General features: G+C 47.2%; 1 protein-coding gene across 4 annotated transcripts in view; it reads right to left on the bottom strand.

Annotated features, from left to right (window-relative positions):
- Positions 1 to 703: 703 nt before the first annotated feature.
- Erg (ETS transcription factor ERG) overlaps positions 704 to 21128 on the bottom strand; it is a 119281-nt gene continuing 98856 nt past the window's right edge. For 3 of the 4 annotated variants that reach the window (XM_090349309.1, XM_090349313.1, XM_090349310.1), the window contains 7 exons: positions 17611 to 17814; positions 16754 to 16834; positions 14933 to 15004; positions 10013 to 10081; positions 9042 to 9098; positions 8385 to 8432; positions 704 to 2660 (listed from right to left, as the gene is read on the bottom strand). In XM_090349309.1, the coding sequence (XP_090205435.1) occupies positions 2140 to 2660; positions 8385 to 8432; positions 9042 to 9098; positions 10013 to 10081; positions 14933 to 15004; positions 16754 to 16834; positions 17611 to 17814 (1052 nt within the window). In that variant the 3' untranslated portion in view covers positions 704 to 2139. The remainder of the gene's footprint in view (positions 2661 to 8384; positions 8433 to 9041; positions 9099 to 10012; positions 10082 to 14932; positions 15005 to 16753; positions 16835 to 17610; positions 17815 to 21128) is intronic. The other variant, XM_090349311.1, reaches the window with a different exon arrangement.

Below are 21128 nucleotides of genomic sequence, written 5' to 3' on the forward strand. Positions count from 1 at the left end.
CCCACACAGGCTCAGAAGCAGCTCGCAGTTGCCCCTTCTCACTGGGAACTCATGTCATGGCTCTTCAATCACGTCACCAGGGCCAGGGTGGGTGGCTGTGGGTCTCAGCCATCATGTGTTCATGGACAGCTCAGGTCTCTGGGTTCAGGGCTGGGGACTCCGAGACCAGGCTTCCCCAATTATTCTGGTCTAGGAAGATGGCTGGCCGGGTCTCAGAAAAAAGGAGATGGGTGGCATGCTTGATGCTCTCTGATGAGAAATGACAGCTGTCCCTGGTGATTTATCTACCAATAAAAATAATACCGCTTGTATTAAAAGCCAGGGTTGGCTTCCCCACTCATCAAATGTTTTATGATCTTGGAAAGAATAGAGGTGATTTGTGACTGGGGCAGACATAGAATTTCTCAGTTAAAAGCCCAGCTTTGGAGGTCTCTTTCCCTTCTAGGAATAAATCGAGAGACTCCAAGGTGAATCTGTTGGTCTTCCAGATAGAGAAGGGACTAGAAGACAGAAAGGGCTAAAGGGATGGAAGACGCCAGTACTGAGGGTCCAGCATTCTATTTGTGTGGTTCTCCTTGCATACGTTCTTGGATAAAGTAAGATTGTAACACCAAAAATTCACACCTCGAGGCACAGTTTTCTACACAGCAGATTTGTTCCTTAGGAAGTGCAAATGCAGACTCATGTCAATCTGAAAACGCCATGCGAGGCCAAGCTTATTTTATTACATACATTCTGCATTCTAAGAACTAGTAACTTCATATTGTAAACATTAAGCATTACAGAGTTAAAATTCAAGGCCACATTACATCATGGATTGTCTCTTTTTGTGTGGTATGTCTTTGGCTGGCCGAGATCAACTCGTAGTGTATAAATGCATAAGTTATATAATAATTATATAAAAAAGAAAACAAAAACAAAAAACCCCATTGACTTGTATACTTCATTCTGACAAACGCACAGCGTTTGCGACTCAAAGAGGAAAACTGGAGCCCGCCTACCCACAATGCCCGTGTAGATCCTTGATTATGGTGGCAACAGGGCCACCCCTTACCTGACCCTGTGGAGGGCGAAACCCCCGCTAGTGCTGAGGTCCTGAATGTTTCTTTTAAATATCAGACAATTCCAGTTACAAGGCTTCTTTGACAGTCAAAGAAAGAGATGTGTACTTTGGGCTCTGAATTCTACTCCTTTCCACTCTCCATGACACATGCTGCTTCTGCTCCCCCAGCTCTGGGCTGGGTTGAACCCGGACCTCATTAGACCTTCACACTCCGTGATTCATGTCTGGCCATTATGTGTCTGAAATCCAGACTTCACTGCCTGGGAAGTTTCTTTCCCACTCCTCACCTCCTTCTCTTCCTCTGCACCCTCTCTCTCCTCTTCTACCCCTTTATCAACAATCACACACTCACTCTGTCCACATCCCCAGTCCACCATTTGGCGTGTGGTTCTTGTAATACTGTCTAGGAGATGGACACTTCGGGCCATCTTCACAGTTTAAGACAGCTAGTAGTCCTCCATCAACTGCCAAGTATCTGACTGAACCAAAACATCAAACCAACAAGTTTCATGGCCCATACCTGTTACGGTGCCCTTGTTGGTCAGTCTGTCTGTGTCTCTCTCTCTCTCCTGCCCCCTCATCCTCTTTCCTTCCATCCCTTTCTCTCATCCTGTTGTTTGACTTTGGCTTTGATATGTTTCTATCATGAAGTACAGGTAGTTTTCCTTGGGTATATTAGGCCAAGACTGTGTTATGTCTATTGCTTTCATTTAAGCACAATTTGTAGGAGTAGGGTCCCAAACTCTACTGCTTATACACTACTTAAGGCTACTTTTTTTTTGGTACTTGTCCTTAGGACTTCATGCTTCTACATACAATGTCTTTGACAAGATTGGGCCACACATCATATGTCCATATAGATAATACTTTGAGAATCCTTTTTCTTTTCTGTAGTAATTCTTAAGTCACTGTCTCCTACAACTGTAAGTCTTTGGGTCTCTTCCTGGCTTCCATCCTCAGCCCCAGGCACACTTTTGTTCATGTCTCTTGAGGCACTTTTGATTCGTGTTCTCTGGCCGAGTTCGTGGCAATGTACGGGTGACTGCAGGTCGCTGGGTTCGGCCTCCACGGGGCCTTTAGTAGTAAGAGCCCAGATGAGAGGGCATATGGCTGGCGGGAAGCCTAGTGTTTGGGTAGATTCCACCAGTCGGTGAATTCCAGTACGGGTTTGGGGCAGCAAAGAAACTGGAAGAGGTGACGGGGAGAGCTGGAGGATGGGGAGCCACGAAGTTCATCTTCTGGGGGTGGGCGTGGTAGGAGCCCATGTACGGGAGGTCAGAGGGGTACTTGTACAGAGATGATTCTGGAGGATGGGGCTGGAGGGCCTGGGCGATCCCGTGGAAGTCAAACTTATAGGCGTAGCGTTTCCCGTGGACTTTGGTCATGATGTTCTTGTCGTAGTAGTAGCGCAGGGCACGGCTGAGTTTATCATAGTTCATGTTGGGCTTGCTCTTGCGTTCGCCCCAGCGCCGGGCCACCTCGTCGGGGTCGGTCATCTTGAATTCCCCATTGGTGCCTTCCCAGGTGATGCAGTTGGAGTTGGAGCTGTCCGACAGGAGTTCCAGGAGAAACTGCCACAGCTGGATCTGGCCGCTCCCTGGCAGGAAGGCAGGGGGCAGAAAGCACAGTGAGCAGGGGATCTGCGGCCAGGCCCTTCCATCCAAGGCAGAAGCGACTGCACCCATGTGCCCTGGGATTCCTGGGCCCGGGCTGCCCCTTGCCTCTCTGCTGCTGGGATACTACTGCTCCCGTCCCAAAGGGCAGACCGTGACTGGACAGGAGCTACCTTGTCACCCCCAGATATCCTGGAGCCCAAGCAGCACAAGGATCTTTGGCCAGCCCCAGGCTTCAGGGAGTAAGCATGTGTGTCTGTGGATGCTGCCCAGGGCTCGCCGTGGAGCTGCTGGAGAAAGAGCACCGTGTCGGTGGCATTGGGAAGGCCAGAAGCTTCCCTAATTTCCCCTGCCCTGGGTGGCTTCCTCATGCCTTCCTCCCCATGGTCACAAAGGAAGCACTGACTCCAGTCCTCTGGCTCAGCATCTGGGAGCTGGGACAGGAGGCAGTCAGTGGTTGAGGCCCAGGTACAACTAACAGATAGTGCTCCACGACAATGAGGCCACGGTCGGCTACTCCGGGTAGGACTTCATTCAAGGGACAGCCAGCTCAGTGGTGTTCGGGGGACAGAGGGCTCATTTTCCCTTCAGAATGACAGGCCGGAAAGACCATTATGGGGATGGCAACAGTGACTTAACACCATTTGTATTGGCTAGGATGAGTAAAATGACATGTGTGGTGGAGGAAATGAATATCTAAAAGTCTGTGGAAAGTAACAGAGGAAAGTCAACACGGTTCTTTCCAACATAACCTTTTGTTGGCACTCAGAGAACAATTCAGCCAAAACTTTTCCTAACAGAATCAACTCATTCAAAATGAGGAAGCTTAGAAAGAAGCAGGCTCCATTTCAAACCAAATCACCCATTTCCAGTCCTGAAGCAAAGATCTCCACAGAAGTCCCTTGTTCATCCCTGCACCTCCAGCCTGTTCTCAAGGGAGACCCCAACAACCAGCCATATCTAAGTCAGAATGGCCCTCGGTCCCACGGCTCAGAGATGACTTCTGTGCGTTCTCTCCCCCCTGCCTTTCTCTCCTTCTAGTCACTGTCACCTTGCTCTTGGTTGACTTAGGGCTCCCTGAAGAAGACAGTATGGAGAGATGAATGGTAATAATACTAAAAGTTAAGCTATGTGGTCCTAGTTTGGGGAAGTTTACAGGAGGAAAAAGGCAGGTCTGTCCTTAACTCCATGAAAGTACTGCCTTGGGCTTGATAGCAAAATCAATCACCTTTTATGACACATTAAGGAATATCAATCCATGTGAGCAGGATGATTAGAGTCATTTTCGGGGGAGCAGATGTAAGGTAAAATTCAATTACAAGTCTGTTCTCTGCCGATTGGTCCCACAAACTCCCTGTATAAATTTTCCAAGTCATAAACTCTTGTTTCCAGGATAGAAGGGGATGTTTGTGAATTCACCCATACCCCAGCCTCGTGAGAAAGGTCACCCTGGTCTGGGTATGTTCTGGAAATGGTTCATTTTCCATCTAGCAACACATTTGAAATGGATTAACAGCTTGTAGCTCATCATGATGGAAGCCTCAGCTTTGGGGGAACCCCGTATAGGAACTGTTCTCAATCAAGTCCTGTTGCTCCCACACTGCACTAATATATACTTAGGAATACGAAGAGTGACATGACAGCACCATATGGTTTTCGTAGATATGTTGTAACCAAAGAATTAAAACCTGAGGAAAAAAATTCCATGGATGACCTGGGAATAGGGAGAAACGTGGGTTTTTTTTTTCACTTCACAGTCTAACATCTGCTTCGCTGTAAACATGTACAGTTGTTTGAAAATAAATATTCAGTGTCAACTTCCTCCCATGCAGAGAGCAATTCCACAGATCTTGTGTGAATGCACAGACCCGCCTAAGCAGCCAGAATCAAGCCTGGAAATCTGCCCCAACATTGGCATTACTTCCTCGGAATCTGGCCCTCTAGCATCTCTCCTGTCAATGCATGGAGGGGATCAGCAGAGGAGAAAGTGCTTTTGTACCTCTTGTGCTTCAGCATGAAAGACTTAAATCCATGGCCCCAAACTTACAACTCACTGGAGAGATGAGCTGACTCTTCCCTATCCCTATAATCTCCATTAGCCAAGAAGAGCCAGGGTTTAGAGCTGGGCCCATTCCAGCAGTATGGAAGTGACGGACCTGTAAACAAGTTCATCAGCTCCCCAAACCGGGGCCAAGGCTGAGGCAACCAATGCAAACACTCAGCGACTGCCTGGCCAACCTGCTCTAAAAGGCAGTGGTCACTGTGATGGTCCTGACTGCATCTCCTGTGAAAGCAGTGCATGCAGCTGCCTTCTCACAGCACAGGGGCTCAGGGAGACACGAGCACGATGAGAAACCGTTATCCACAGCAAATGAAGCCAGTTATTCTTGGCCACAAAATTCAACAATGATTTACTGAGCTTTTGCTGTACTTCTCACACAGTAACATGTAATGTGCGGTGAGATACATTCTACGATATAGAATAGGATTCTAAAAAACAATCTAACCAGCCCAGAGAAACTCAATAAGCAAAGACAGCCTGAGCTGCCTTGTCACAGAGTGGACAGGAGTGGCTGTGCTTAGAACTGACCAATGCTATCAGAATAAGGGATAGGTTTTTCTCAGCGGGAGAAAAGGAGCCCCACATACCCGTCATGTGAGTGTTTGGGTAGGGATGTTGACGTGCTCACAGGCGGATAAACCTGGGACGTTCATATAATGGGACAAGAGCTTTCCATTAAGATGATGCAAGAGATGTCTCTGGATGAAGAATAAACAGCAATTTGTAAGAGAGGCAGCACTGACAGAACAGAGAGTACAAGAAAGAAATCTGATGGAAAAGCACCTTCCCTCCTGAAGGAAAAGGTTGCTTAGTGGAAGTGCAGGCATAGGGGTCTCTTTCCTTGTAATCTTTCCCTTACAGCCACTGGACCAAAGGTTCAGTCTGCCAGCTGCCCAGGTCCCCTGTGAATGGTCCCAGTGGTATGGCATGTCCTCTGCTCAGGATGCAGGGGTGGCAGCCCTGCTGTGCTCTGACACGGTTGTGAGCCTCCCTATCCCTCCAGGGAGCACCAGGAGGCCTGCTGTGCCCGCCTGGCTGACGGCCAGTGGCTCCCTCTGGCCCCACATCTCCACACCAGCCACATAGGAACTCTGTGTTTGAACCACCATGGCCCCACCAGCATGGCAGCCCCACGTCATGTGGAAGACAGTGTGTGTGAGCTAAAAGGCCCATGTGGTCTTGTGTAGCACAGCTTGGCTTTTCTTTCCTCTTCTCTTTGAACTCCAAAAGTTGTTTATTTAAATGGAATCCATCCCCCACTTTTTTTTTGTCTTGTCGGTCATGGGTAGCTCAAGGCTACCACACCCTACCCCTTGAGCCACAGCCCCACTTCTGGTTTATTAATGGTTCATTGGAGATAAGACTCTATGGACTTTAGTGTCTGGGCTGGCTTTGAACCACGATCGTCGGACCTCAGCCTCCTGAGTAGCTAGGATTACAGGCATGAGCTACCATGCCTGGCTTCCCCTTCCCCCCCAAATTTTTTCCTCAGGTACCCCATTTCCCAAAGCGTCCCTTCAAACTTAGCTGGTGCATTCTGGAGTCAGGTTTCCAACTGGCTCTCCCTAATTTGGAGCCATGTGACTCACAGGAAAGTTATTTGACTTCTCTGGGCCTCTGATTCCTTTTCTAGGTGATGGAGATCTCATGTAGAGGGGACCGCAGGTGTGGGAACACATTTTATAGGGGAAGAGTGCATGGGAGAGAGTTGTCAGATTATTACTCCCTATCACGGTATTACTAGTCTAATCACTGAGGCTTCAGGCTTCTCTTCCTTCCAAGTTATCCCCATCCAGTGGGTCAGTCTTACTGAGGGAGGGCTGATTATAATAATCACAAAACATTATCATTCTACTTATCAGAATGGTGATGAGACAGCTGGGCACTGGTGGCTCACGCCTGTAACTAACTACTGAGGAGGCTGAGATCTGAGGATTGAGGTTCGAAGCCTCCTGGGCAGGGAAGCCCATGAGACTCTTATCTGCAACGAACTACCTGAAAATTGGAAGTGGAGCTGTAGCTTAAAATAATAGAGCATTAGTCATGGATGAAAAAGTTCAGGGATAGCACCCAGGGCCTGAGTTCAAGCCCCGTGACTAACAACAATAACAAGAATGGCTGTGAGACAATTGGCAAATGGTAGCTCCTGGAGGCTTGGCCACCAATCAGATGCCACCCAACAGGCAAAAGCCTGGGGCTCTGTAGATTGACAGTGTTCAACTACCGGAGAAGGTGATTATACCTCAGGCCCCTGCCCTTCCCCGGTGAATAAATGCCATGCACCTATATTCTGCCCTGGGTTAATGGAATGTAAGGGAAAACAATTCTCTCTCCTTATTCTGCAGCTTTCAAAACTATTCCTTGAATTACCACATCAACTTTTCATGTCAAAGACAAAGTCACTCCGCAATGATTTTTTGTGTTCTCGAGGTATGGTTCCTTTTGTGGGATGTCTGCCGACTGTATCTGATGTTTTTTTCTCTTGGTTTCCCACCCCTGATTTGGCCTGGTGTGAGGGAAGCACACATTCCAGCTTGTACTCGCAATGCAGCTGCAACATTTTGGCCCTGGATGTGCAGTCCAGAGCGTGTAGCATAGACTCGAGGTTTCTGCAGGCCGTGCCAGCACAGCTGCTTCTGATTTGAATACAAATAGGACAGTGTGGCTGGCACAGCCACGTGAGGACAGGTGATGGATGGTCCTTGGCCAGGAACTGGTTACAAATGGAGTAATTAAGACCTGCACTTTCTTCCAGCATCTCAGGCCAAACACAGACCATCAAAGATGAGCCTAACATGAAGTCTTAAGATTTCTAAGATTTTTCCTTTCCAAAAGAATGTTTATTTTACCTGTGTGCGTGTCCCCCTGGGTTCATGCACTGAAGGTCTAACCTGGATCAGGTTCTTTGCAGGAGTAAAGAGCTAAAGCTGGAAGCCGGTGGCTCATGCCTGTCATCCGAAGCTGGACTGTGATTCTGAGGATCACAGTTCAAAGCCAGCCCAGGAAAGAAAAACCTCTTCTCTTCAATTTATCACTAAAACAGCTAGAAGCAGAGCTGTGGTTCAAATGGGAGAGCACTAGCCTTGAGCAAAAGAGCTCAAGGACAGTGCATAGGCCCCAAGTTCAAGCGTCAGGACGAGAGGGGGAACAAAAAACTAAGAAGCTGAAGTGATGTCACTGGGCCAGGGACTTACTGGACTCTATTCTGATGCGACTGGCGTCTGTGCAGAGAGAAGGTATTTGGATACAGACACCTGTACATACAGAGACCAGAGATGGAAAGAGACCCAAGGAAATGCTGGTGATCTGGAAGTCAGAGAGAGTGCGAGAGAAGTGGGGGGCCTGAGACGGGACCCATCCCTCACCTGTCAGGTCCGCTGCCCTTCCGTCTTCACTTTGGACTTCTGGCTGTGAGGCATGGGTATCTGTCCCACAGGTACCCAGACAGAATCCCTGGAAACCCATTTAGGAACACTGTCCCCTGAAGATAAAATCTTAATGGATCATCTGATCCTCTCCTTTGTTGTTTTTAGCTTTTTTGACTATGACAACCCAGTGAGACCTAAAACTAACTTAAATGGTTCCCTTGAAGGATGTGTAGACCAAGACAAATTGACCTTTCCAAAAGCCACTAGCGCTGCCTTACCTGGATTAGCAAGGCGGCTACTGGTGGGTCCCAGAATCTGGTAAGGATCTACAAGCAGAAAGAAAAGAAGTTAGCCGCTGAAGACAGAGGTGGGGGCTCAGCATGAGGTGACTTCAGATTTCTTAGCTGGAGTCCCCCGCACTGGACAACCTCCACCTTCCCATAGTCTCTCAGGGCAGTTCTTGCTCAGAGTCTCCCATCAGAGGCGAGGCTTTGATTTCCCCCAATTGCTGGCACCTAGGCCAGAGCTCCTTCTAAGCCAGGACATCAGCAGGGCAGCCATATGCCTAGTCTGCAGGTGGCCCCAGGACCACGCCGGATACATTGTCCAGAATATGGCAGCATCACCCATCCATTACATAGAGTCCTCAGGACTCTGCAGCAGCTGGCACAGGAATACATAGCATAGGAGACATGGCCAGGACTACATGGCATGAAAGCCTCATGGAACGATTGCATAGGTCATGAAGGCACAGCCTCCACGTGGAAATGCTCCCCACCCCGCTTCAGTCATTTCTGTGAGATTCAAGTCGGCCTCGCCGAGTGGACTAACATGCATTGTCACAGAGAAGAAAACGTAACGCTCAGTTCATCTGACAAATCCCCCACCCAGCCTGTCTTCTCTCACGGCTGTCCACGCTGCTTACAGAAACCCACCTAGCTGGGGACGCTGGTCTTCTGTTTTGGGCACTGTGGAAGGAGATGGCTGAGCAGCTGAAAACCCAAACATAATAAGACAATTAGCTGTGACTTCCATCTGCTCACTGGCTTTCGCTCTTGTTGACGATATACTCTAATCATTCCAGAAGTGATTTTAATTGCTCATGTAAGAGTCTTATGCTAACAACAGAGGCACTCGAGGGTAGGGAAAAGTGTTCTCTTCCAATGAATTTAGATCTAAATATCATAGCAAAAAGGAGAATGTGTTCTGCTATTTTTTAAGAAAATATTTTTAAGAAAATATTTATACTCTACAACTTCTAAAAATAATTTTTAAGAGAAGAAATTGAGATGGCTTATGAAACAGAATAAAAATGAACCATAGCATAAAAATAAATTAAGAGAAACCACCAGGAAAATAAAATGTAACCAAATAAAAGAAAGCAAAGTCCAAATTAAGGGACTCATGAATCATTCATTCTGTACTCAAGTAACCCATGAAACATGTTCAGCTGTGGTGAACCTCACATATTCATCCCTTAGGGGATTTGAACTCAGGGCCCTGTACTTCCCTGGGGACACTCTACTGCTTGAGCCACAGCTCCTACTCACTTTCAAGGCAAGGTCTTACTTACTTTATGCCTGGCCTGGGTGGTATTCCTCCTACTTACCATTGCCTGTGTCATTGGGGATGGTAGGCATTTGCGTTTGGACCCAGCATGCCATATGCATGCAACCCTGCCCAGCCATTTGGTTGATCTGAGATGGAGTCTCAAAACTATTTTTTTTTGGCCTGGGTTGGCCTCTAACCCCAGTACCCCAATCTCTGCCTCTCATTTCATTCTTTTTGTTATGAAAGTGAGAACCATCAGTGGTGCTTTGCTGACGAGATCACAGATTAGCTACACAAACGGTTCACCACTCCGTCCCCCTCTGTGTGGCCCGGATCAGTGGGTCTGATTCCATACCTTTGGACTGAGGGTTGGGGTGGCAGTGGCTGGTCCAGGCTGATCTCCTGGGAGGCTCATAAGGTAAATCTGTAAAGACAAATGAATTGACCAAAAACAAACCGGTGACGGTAGTTCTTCTAGTAGATGTTTCAGTTTTGTTTTAACTTTGTGTTTGTTAGGATGAATATCTGACATGAGAGTCTAGCATTCCAAAGAAATATTCAAACACCAATTTGCTACCTTTGAATTCCAATTTATAGATGATCATTTGGCATATTCTGTTGGTGTAAAGTTCTCTCTTTCATTTCTCTAGAAATTTAGGTTTAGGTTACAAGATATGATTTGGTATATTTTGTTCTGATGGACTTCTTTCTTTCTGACAAAGGGTAGTATCTTAAGTGGTAGGAGATTTATTTAGCCAGCACAAGGACCTGAGTTCAAGCTGTAGTACCATGAAAACCAATGGATCAACCAGTTCTCTCTTCTATTACTCTAAAAACTCCATGAGCAGAATGTTCCAGAGTTTGCTCTTGTAACGCATTTCCCTGCATTTACATGTCAAAACCATATTAAAATATGATATACATATTTTACAATTGAGACAGACCTAAACCTACCCTTTTATCATTGTCATGAATCAGAAAACAAAAACCTCCAAAACAGAGTCCCCAACTTAGACACGTCAGCCAATTTCTGCTTAAGGTCAGTTCCATACCCACCCTGTCACCAGACTCCTGTCCTCTTCTTTCTCCCTTAGAAATGAACACTGCCTCCTTCTCCTGTCCGTGGGCTCCCGCTCTTATCTTCCCTTCATTTCCCTTTATAAGCTCATCCACTTCTGCTGTCAGTCTTGAATGCCCCACTTATGTGTTCTAGGCAAACATTTACTCTTTCTCCTTTTGTAAATGTAATCAGAATTTCTCTGAAATGAATTGCATGGAACAAATCCCAGGACTGCACTCAGGAACAATGACCTTCAAGGATGAAGTAAGCACCCAGGGTTACTTCTGGATCTATTACCTGATATTGCTTATCCTGCAAATCTCCATCGCACTTTGTATATGAAAAATCTACTAAACATGTGAAGTCTGAGTCCCATTCATGATGACCATGGCTGTGTTCTGGATTCTTTCAAAATCATAAACCAGGAATATTACTATGCCAGTTCTTACCATGCACATGTAAATCTGGGTCTACATGCAAGCTTAATACATTTCAAAACAATCTTTTCTTGAATGGAGGGGTCTCAGTTCAATGTCAGTGTCATTCTGGGCCAAGAAAGCCAGCATCAGGTAGTTTGCAGGTGGCCAGATGCCAGATAGCAAGAAATGCACACACACAAAATCTCACGTGAAGAGCAGGGCAAAGTAATTTAAAAAAGCCTGTCTTTGAGGAAGTCATCTGACATAGCGACTTGGTGGGACAGTTTGCAGAGATCCTGACTATGTTCTAGGACATGCGTCTCTTCCTATGCTCATATCCCAAGGAGAATAGAAATGATACGCAATGTGAAATTCAACACAGGATGGCCTTAATTTATTTGGTCTGTTTGGCTGTGAGCACAGCGACTCGGGTGGTCTTTGAAATCCCACCCTCCCTGGCCTCGAAAGGTTTAGAGAATTCTAGAGAATTCCAGTTCCGATAGAGCTCTTTCTTCCTCTCTGCTGCCTCTCCACACCCAGCCTCTCAGAGTTCTGCTTTTCTGCGGTTGAGATCCCACGTGGGAATTAAATCTGCCATTACTATCCATTTACAATTAAATTTCTACTCAAGTCTCTGGGAGAACGTTACACATGAATTCTTCGCCAGTTGTTCCTACCCACCCACTCCCCCTTCCTGGCTAAGGGGAAAAATTGTTAAGCAGAATTTCAATATGAAGATTGTCTTAGAAATAAGAATCTACTGGCAAGGCTCTTCTAACAACATCTACCCTAATTCAGGAGCAGACAGACACACTGACAGAGGCTTCGCCTCATCCCCTGGGAAAGCAGAATGCTGCAGAAAGATGTTACCAGGCATCCTCATTAACATTTAGGAGTCTGCTAGAAATGTGAATTTTTATCCTGTACCTGGAGAGTTAGTCAGTTAAAAGAATAAATCTGAGGTGTTGGGTCTTCTCTGAAGTTTGGGAAACCCGGCTCTGACAATCATTCTTCTTACAGGCTACATTCTTTTTTTTTTTTTTTTTTTGCCAGTCCTGGGCTTGAGCTCGAGGCTTGAGCACTGTCCTTGGACTTTCTCAAGGCTAGAGCACTACCACTTGAGCCTCAGCACCACTTCTGGCTTTTTCTATGTATATGGGGTACCGAGGAATCAAACCCGGGTCTTCATGCATGCTAGGCAAGCACTCTACCACTAGGCCAAACTCCCAGCCCCCACAATCTACATTCTTATGGATAATGATTTCAGATGTGCCATCTAGACTGTGCCCATACAAATTTTCAACATGCCTAAGCATTCTAGAGTATTCCTACCTGAGATCTCAGGACACAAATGGAACTACCATAGATTTGCTAGAGTCTGTCTTGAAGAGGAACACCTATCATGAGGTAAATAGGACTGGGGAAAAAAATATCCAACACCCAAATCAGGCCACTAAAATATTTTAAGACTATTCAGAAAATCTGTCCTAGGATGAATAACCATGTTCATTCTCCTTCGGAAATGTCAGGACCTAAGCAACCCCAAATAGGAGTCTTGCAGCCAAGTATTGGAGATGTTGCGTGAACAATGACGGTCGTGTTCATAAACACACTGCCGTGGAAGATAAGCAGGCTTTTGTTTTCCTTTATGGCATTCTCTGCCAATGTTTCTTTATCAGCTACTGATCCTGTGCAGGGGGCACCCAGCCCCTCCTGCAGGACGTGACCTTGGGAAGTGCTGCTGACCTTGGAGTTGAGGGCTGGACAAACATCCAGGGCAACCCTGGAAGCAGCCAGGCCACCTTCTAACCAGCCAGGTCTGAGCCGTTCTACTCCCAGCTGTTGGAAAAATGACTCCCCTCCAGTCTCTCCTACTGCCTCTTTATTGAGACGGAGCACAGTGCTTCAAATAAGAAGGCATTTTACAGCGAGTTTTGACCATCCTTTCCACACACTCTTCAAGGGTATTCACTCGTACACTCAGCAGAATTTCAGGTGCCTGGAAGGGCTGCTTTTTGGAATGCTCTCAACTGTTTGCTCTGCAGAAACCCAACTTCTAAAACTGAACTTTAGAAAGCCAATTTCTCCGGCAGCAATCAGGTGGCAGACGTGTGTGGTACATGCCACCAGGCAGACCAGAAGCTGCCGTGGAGACGGATTGTGGGGAAGGGGGCCTGGCTGGTACTGCGGCCACCCCCGCCCCTCTGTGGGCTCCTGTGGAGCTGGGACTGGGTGGGTTTCTGCTCTGGGTAAAGCTCCTTCCACCACTCCCACCAACCAGACTCAGAATAATGTCCTGCCTGTCTGTCCCAGGAGGAGGACGTTCCACCAAGCTTTACGTTCTTTCCTGGCCTCCCTAGAGCTGGGGCTATGCTAGCACAGAACAGGGTAGATTTGCTCAGGTGAGCATTGAGGGGGCACGGGGTGTTAAGAACCTCAGCAGAGAAAAAGGAAAAGGTAGTTAGGGTGTCAACCCAGCAAGGGACGATCAAGGCAGGGTGTACTGAGGAGAGCAGGAGGCCCTGGGAAGGGGTGCTGGAACCTTCAGTGAGCTCTCATGTGGCAGAGGGGAGCAGGGTCTTGGGCGAGGCCCATTCATAGGCCTCTCGGGTGCACAGAAGCCAGTCTTCCCACCTTGGCTTAGAGAAAAGAAAAGTGGCAGCTAGAAGTCAGGGCAGGAGCGATAGTGGGGGAGGAAGGAAGGTCCCTGAGGAAACTTATGATCCCCGTTATCAACTCTGGGCTCCCAACTTCCTCAGGGCTAAGAAGCAGCTGCAAAGCCTGGAGTCCTGGACTAGCTCATTTGCGACTCATGTGGCCCAGACAGGTGACAGAGTTCAAGGAGGGTCAAGCAGGGGAAGACTCAGGCAGTGGTCAGAGAAGCCGTCTTCCTACCCAGCTAAGAGCCTGGCATGTGGAGACCTGGTCCGTGGTGGTCGTCAGTGAGACGCAGGGTCTGAAATGTCCTCCGTGAGACACCGTACCTCTGGCAGCTGTCCACTTCTCCTCTGAGATACAGTCTCACTTGGGGAAGCTCCCAGTTCCCTTCCTTGGGCTGAGTTCCCTCCCCTCCTGCATCCTATGGCCTCTAGGCGGCCCTTGACTCCAGCCATTTGGCTTCATGTTCGCCTCTGGCCCTGGGCAGCTCCACTGCATTGTCCAGAACCTGAGGTGATTATGGCTTCCTCAGCATGGCCAGACCAGAGGGGTCACAGAGCTAAGGTACCTGCTGAGCAGCACAAAGGAACACCCAGCTTCCTAAAGCCAAGTCCTCGGAGACTGGTGTATTTGTCTTTATATCTCCAGAGCCTAACAGGGGTGGTGTTTGGTACTTCCGGGCACAGCATGAACACTTACTTGTGCATGAATGACATGTCTAAAGCATGACTCAAAACTAATTCTATGAGACGCTGGTGCTCTGAAACCTTGCCTTCTTGTGACAAACTAGGAACTGGTCATGACTGGTTCTTTTGCTTTGGGTCATTGTTGGGAGAAACGACTGACTGGACCTTAGCCTTGCCAAGAGCTTAGAAGGGGATGGGTTTCCTATCTCAGGCCTCCCTTTCCCATCTGTCCACCGGAGTGGCTAGTGACGGCTAACGCACTTTGCATTCACAAGCTTGGACTCTTTGTGTGGTCTCTGAATGAAGCACTTGGGCTGAATTTGCTTTCTGAGCCAACAGAGACAGCAAGAACACTGGGACCCAATGTGGAGCTGGGGCCCGCTCTTTCGTATCACAGGACTTAGGTCCCGGATCGGTCCCCAGGTGAAGGTTCACGCAGGGGTCTCGCATACCTGGCCTAGTTGTAACTCTTTGCGTAGCTTCAGGATATACTGAAGTATTGGGGAAAATAAAGGCTGCACCCCCTGCAGACAAAAGGAAAGACAAAACAGGTGAGGGTCTTCTGGTTTTTTGGTTTTTTGTGTGGTTGTCAATCTCAGTATCTGTGCCATATCTACCCTACCCTAGAGCATGCCTGACCTTCACAAAGCCACTTGGGACCTCAGGGAAAACCCACAAACACCCTACTCACAGACAGCGGACAGGCAAACACTCCCCGTGCATTTGTTACAAAATATTTTGCATTGTTAATCTTACAGCTTCTTGCTAAAGTTCCATTGTATCTTCCCAGGGATCTTACTTTATTAAAATTTTTCTATGCTGTTTTTTTTTGCAATTGCCATAAAACAGTTTAAAGAACTCTTGGAAAGCAGTACCAAATAATTACAAATATTTTGCCGAGGATTATATGGATTTTATTAAAAAATTAATCCACATCTCTATTCAAATGCCTGGTTGCTTTCTCTCTTTTAACACTCGTGGTGGGAGAATCCCCTTTTGGCTGTCCCTTTGGACTTTGTTGTCCTGCTCTTTGGTATCTATATTGTGACGATAGTAAAGTTAATGCACTTTGACCCTTCTTGAAATAACCATGCATGTTAAATAATTTCTAATTCAGGGGGAAATTATCAGAAAATAGTGTCGCTCAAAGGTGTTTCCTTAGAGGTAGAAATTAAATTATCTGTTATTTCTGGCTATAAGATTGTTAATAAGGTGCAAGGAAAAGTTGAAAAGAGTAGCTACTGGCTCAAAGCAGTTTTTTTCATTACACAAAAGCACTGTGCTTTTTCATATAAGAGACCAAGGTAAATCAGCCATTTCATTGTAGTTTTCACCATGAAATTCAGTCCTATTGCACATTTAAGAAGAAGAAGTCAATGTCTAGAACACAGCTATCTCTGAGGCCACCCCATGGTTTGGCTTCGCTTGCTTGCAAGGATTGCAGTGGCAGAGCGGCTCTGGCTGGGTGCTCCTGGGGCCCCTGCAGGCTCCTGCAGAGGTGTCTGTGGCTCTGTGTCTTCCCCACTCCATCAGAAGTCCAGGGGAAGAGAATACGGATGCAAACCAAGAACATAGCCATCCACAGAGCACCCACCGCCACCAGAACCACAGAGAAAAGGGGGGGGGCTCAGGCATGAAACAGACAAAAATAAAGACGGGCAATCACAGATCAGAAGGTGGGCACTGGGTTAGAAACAAATTTCATAGTCTCCAAAATTAGAGAAGAATTTCTCTAAGGAGAAAAGCTCACGAAAGCAGTCACCCCCTTCCAGCACCCGAGGCGGTACTCCAAGTTTGTGCCAGATTAAATGAAATCCCAGGGCCTAAAATAGCATCCAAAAAGAAAAAAAAATTCGATCTAGCTTGTTCTAGTCAACATTCCTTTAGGAATAAAAATGGAAATAAAAACAAACAAAAATGGAGGTTGCCCAGGCCCCTTTCTTTATTCTAGACTTGTTTTAAGTTTCTAAAGCCATTGTATTGGGATTAACAGTAATAGCAAGAGATTGAAATCCAGCCAAGGTGAGCAGAAGTGGTCTTCTGGTTAAAGGAAATCCTTTGATGGAGGGGGGAGGACGCGGGGTGGGAGCTGTATACGTGTGACAGGAAATGCTCAGATATGAAAGGGCTTCACTTCCTTGAGTCTAAACGACCCATCAGCTTCCTTTTCACCTCTGCCTTCAGCTGCACAACTTGTCCCGAGTTTTGCCTTAAAACATGCACCTGTAGACAGAACCCTACACTGGTCCCAGGGCAGGGCGGGCTGGCATTACCTGTGTTTCTAGCATGCATTAACCGTGGAGAGTTTTGTAAGGCTTTGTCGACATCATCAGAAGTCAGATGTGGAAGAGGAGCTACAAAACAAAACAAAAGGCAACATTAAAATGAAAAGGAGAGGATTACCTTGCTTAAAAATAAGAAACGGGGAGAAAGGAAAATACCCCAACCCAACCTAACATCACAGGCTCCTGATAAAACCCACACTACCGCCCTGGGTGCTGCCACGTTAAAACCCTAAGGACATCGATCACCTTCCTCCATGGAGCACCAGCTGGGGTGCTAGGTATAGTGATGGAGGGGATATACCCCACCCCACTGGCATGTGTCCTGTCCCATGGCTGTGTGGATTCAGGTCAGAATCAGAGCATGCAGTATATTCTCTGGTTTATGCCTCCAATCACCAGAATGCCATTCCTATCCTGCCAGGTTAGAAACTCTTCTGGAGGTGAAGCGAAAATCCTCCCTCTTTTCAAGCTCAGTTGGCCATGAGAGGGGGTGCAGGGGCTGGTTCAGCTCGAGGGATGATTGAAGCCAGTGAGTCTCATCGGGTGGGTAGGAATCTCCTGTTCTATTTTTGTGTGGACCAGACAAAGCTTCCTTTCTCTACACCTTCCTCCCCCGCCCCCATCCTAGAGGCACTGCGGGAGTCCTCCCCCGCCCTGCCCCACCCAGCACGCCCATGTCTGGGCAAGGTTGCATGGTTGTCCCGTGACATCCCAGCGTGGCATTGTCCCTCAGGTCCTCGCAGACACTGGGCAAGGGTGGGATGATGAGGAAGACCACGTGGTCTGAAGCCATGACAACCAGAACCCTAGCAACCAGCAGAGCTGGGTGTGGGAGGGCAGCTTACTCTCTCTGAGGTAGTGGAGATGGGAGAGAAGGATGTCAGCGTTGTAGCTGGGCGTGAGCCTCTGGAAGTCGTCTTTGGTCATCTTGCACAGCTCCTTGCCGTCGATGTTCTGGAACAGTAAGACATCCACGTCTGGAAGGCCATACTCTTTCACGGCCCACTCCAGCCACTGCCGGACGTGGTCTGTGCTCCACAGGGTAGGATCTGAAAGGGAGGGAAAACACTGAGCCAAGGCTCCCTGAGCCTCCCCGCTCACCTTCTCCAAGCGCATACCAGGGGGCCTAAGACGCTGCATTCAATGTGACTTTATCCTGGGGTGGTGCAGAAAAGAGCTCCACCCCCAGGCCAGACCCTGCTTCCCAGCCACCCAGGCTATCCCTGTAAGGGTCCACGCCCTCCCCGGGGTCTTGCTTTGCTTCTGACAACACAGGAAGGCTATGTAGGATTCTTTTTATGGTTGTTTTGGCTTGTTTTATGTGTGGAATTTTAAATCTGTAAAACTATTTCATAGGACTTTTTTTTCTTAGGGTCAAAAGTCTCTCTCTCTCTCTCTCTCTCTCTCTCTCTCTCTCTCTCTCTCTCTCTCTCTCTCTCTATCTCTCTCTCTCTCTTTCTCGCACTCGCTCGCTCTCTCTCAGGCTGAGTCTCTCCCTTTTACTCAGTGTGGCTTCGAATCTCCACTCACCCACCTCTACTTCCTGCATATAGGAATTTTCTTCTCTTACGGGTGGAACAAGATAATCTCATAATTAGCAATAAACATCCTGCCTGAAAGTCACTAACTCCACGATAAATGGAGACACTGGGTTGGAAAGACTGCCTGAGAGAGAAGTGTGGTCTCTAGAATATCCCCCTTGGCCGTGTGACTCACTGACCTTTCCTTTAAGCAGGGTCCCAGTGACCCGTTCCCTGCAGTTCTCACCTATGGCTGCTCAGAGTATTCATCAGTACAACCTCAGCCAAACATCTCAGACACTCAGAAAGTGTGCACAGTTAGCTGGGAGTGATGGTTGCAGCTACCAAGAAGGCAGAGGCAGAAGATCTAGTAACAGGAATTAGAGGTCAGTCCAGATAACGCGGTCACACTTAGACTCAAGCAACAGCAACAACAAACAATGCATGTTGGTGAAAATTCCACGTCTAAACTAGCTCAAGCCTGTGATCCTGGCTTCTTGAGAAGCTGAGACCAGAAGATCACAGTTTATAGGCAAAAAGAAAAAAAATATTATAAGGCTCCATCTCAACCAATGGCCAGATATGGTGTGACATACTGTCCTCTCTAGTGATATGGAGAAAGACAAAAAGGAGGGTCAGCCCAGACCAATCACAGCATAAAGTAAGAGCCTACCTTGAAAACAACCAACAACACAGAGGAACTGAAAGCCCAGCTCAGGTGGAACAGCCCCTGCCCATGAGCACAAGGCCCTGAGTTCAACCCCCAGACCACCAACATACAAAATAAATCAACCAATAATCCATACCTAGGCATTCTTCCTAAGGAACTACTACAGGATGTGCACTGTGATGTGTTTTCAAAAATGTTCTCTGCACTATTGTTTATAAAAGCAAGACACTGGAAACACCCTAAATAGCCAGCAAAAAGAAAGCCAGTGAAGTGTGGTACAAGTACTTAGTAATACTGTTACAGTTAGAAACTGTTGCATAGCCAAAATATATTTATTAGTATGAAAAGGGGTCTAATGTAGATTAAACTTAAAAGCTTCAAAGTATTCCTGCAATGTAATATATTATGCAGTATGTATAAATATCTACACAGAGAGAAGTTTGGGGGACAGGACACACACCAAAACCCCAATTGCTACCTCAGGAAATGTAGAAAAGAGCTTTTCTTTTAGTTTCTAAAGGACAAAATTTTATTTGTCACAGTTCTGCAGGCTAAGAAATGAAGATGAAGGCTCAGCCATTGGTCTGGTAAGAGCCTTCTTGCTGTGTGCTCTCATGGCAGAACACAGAAGCTTGCCAGCCAGCACAACCCGAAGCCACTTTTTTAAGAGCCTGGGCTAGAAGCAAGGATCATGCCCACTGTGGAGAAGCCTGGAGTTGAGTGATTACTCTCTCTTATGGAAGCTGTTACTGCCAGGGAGATTTTCTGCCAGTGAGGAATTTAAAGTGGTGGTGGCAGCGGAGGGTTTCCACAGAGGCCTAGTCACGAGGGGGTGGGGTGGGAGGAGGGAGAAGGGAGGAGGGAGGAGGATGACAGAGATGAGCGACATGAAAGCTGGTGTCAGGTCAAGGAGGGTCTTGAGTGCCTTGCTAAATATTAATAAAAAACAATGCCTTTGTGAAAGGGTATCAATGTATGTGAATTAATGCACCTTCTATCTGGCAAATATCATGTAACCCTTTTACTAATTACAATAAAAAAAAACAATGCCTTGCTGGGTGCCAATGGCTCATATCTATAATCCTGGCTACTCGGGAGGCTAAGGTCTGAATAGAAGTAAAATTCTAAGCTTGCTTGGGCAAATCAATGGAAGAGCTTCTTATTTTCATTTAACCAGGAAGAAGTCAGAAGTGGAGCTATGGCTCAAGTGGTAGAGCATCCACCTTGCATTAAAATGCTAAGGGAGAGTCCCAGGCCATGAGTTCAAGCCCCAGTACCTTCCTCACCCTCCAACACACAGACATATGTCTTAAACTAAGCACAGAAGACTCCATCCAAAAACTAGAAAGCCTTCTGAGGAGTTCGAATACACAGGGCCAGCTTCTGATTCTACCCTTTATTGGACCTAAAGACTCACTTCTTAAATTAGCTTTATTCGTTTTTCATGGGTAATTAGGGAGCTGTGGAGAATCACGGAGCCCGTGCGGGAATGTACACAGAAACCCTGACCAGCAACAACACTGCAGAAAACTAACCTGCCAGTGCTCTGGATGTTGTGCTGCAAACTCTGCTCTACTCGCCAACATCCCCTCCCTGTAAGCACAAAAGGGGGCTGCAGCACAGTTTTAGAGTCTCTTTCAGGAGCCTCTGTCAAACGAGTCACAGACTACCAAAGGGCAGCTGTGTGTTCAGCCCTCGGCCGAGACGTGGGAACAGCTGTGTCTTTACCTTCCACGTTTAGTGGACAGCACAATGGTGTTGCCCAGTGGTCCAGAAGGAAAGGAGGTCCTCTTACCAGTATGTTGGATTGATGTCCACAGCCTGGTTGATTGGTCTTTTTTAAAACAGAAATCAAAGCACCTCATCATCTAGAGTTCTAGAGTCACGCTTGTTCATTTATTTACATTATTTGGTAACACTGAGGTTTAAACTGAGGGCCTTGTGCTGTCTGGGCACTTAAGCCATGATCTCAGCCCCTTTTTTTCACTTTGTTTTTCAGACAGGGTCTCTCACTTTTGCTTAGGTTAGCATTGGACTTTGATCCACCTACCTATACCTTTCCATGCTAGAATTACAGGCATGAACCACCACACCCAGGCCCAAAGGTACACATTTTAACATCTGTGTGTGGGATGGGGAGAGGGTTCAAGCAGCAAGTGAGAAGGGGATTGAA

The sequence above is a fragment of the Megascapheus bottae genome, chromosome 1 (genome assembly GCF_031878675.1).
Source record: "Megascapheus bottae isolate mThoBot1 chromosome 1, mThoBot2.hap1, whole genome shotgun sequence".
NCBI classification, from domain to species: Eukaryota; Metazoa; Chordata; class Mammalia; order Rodentia; family Geomyidae; genus Megascapheus; species Megascapheus bottae.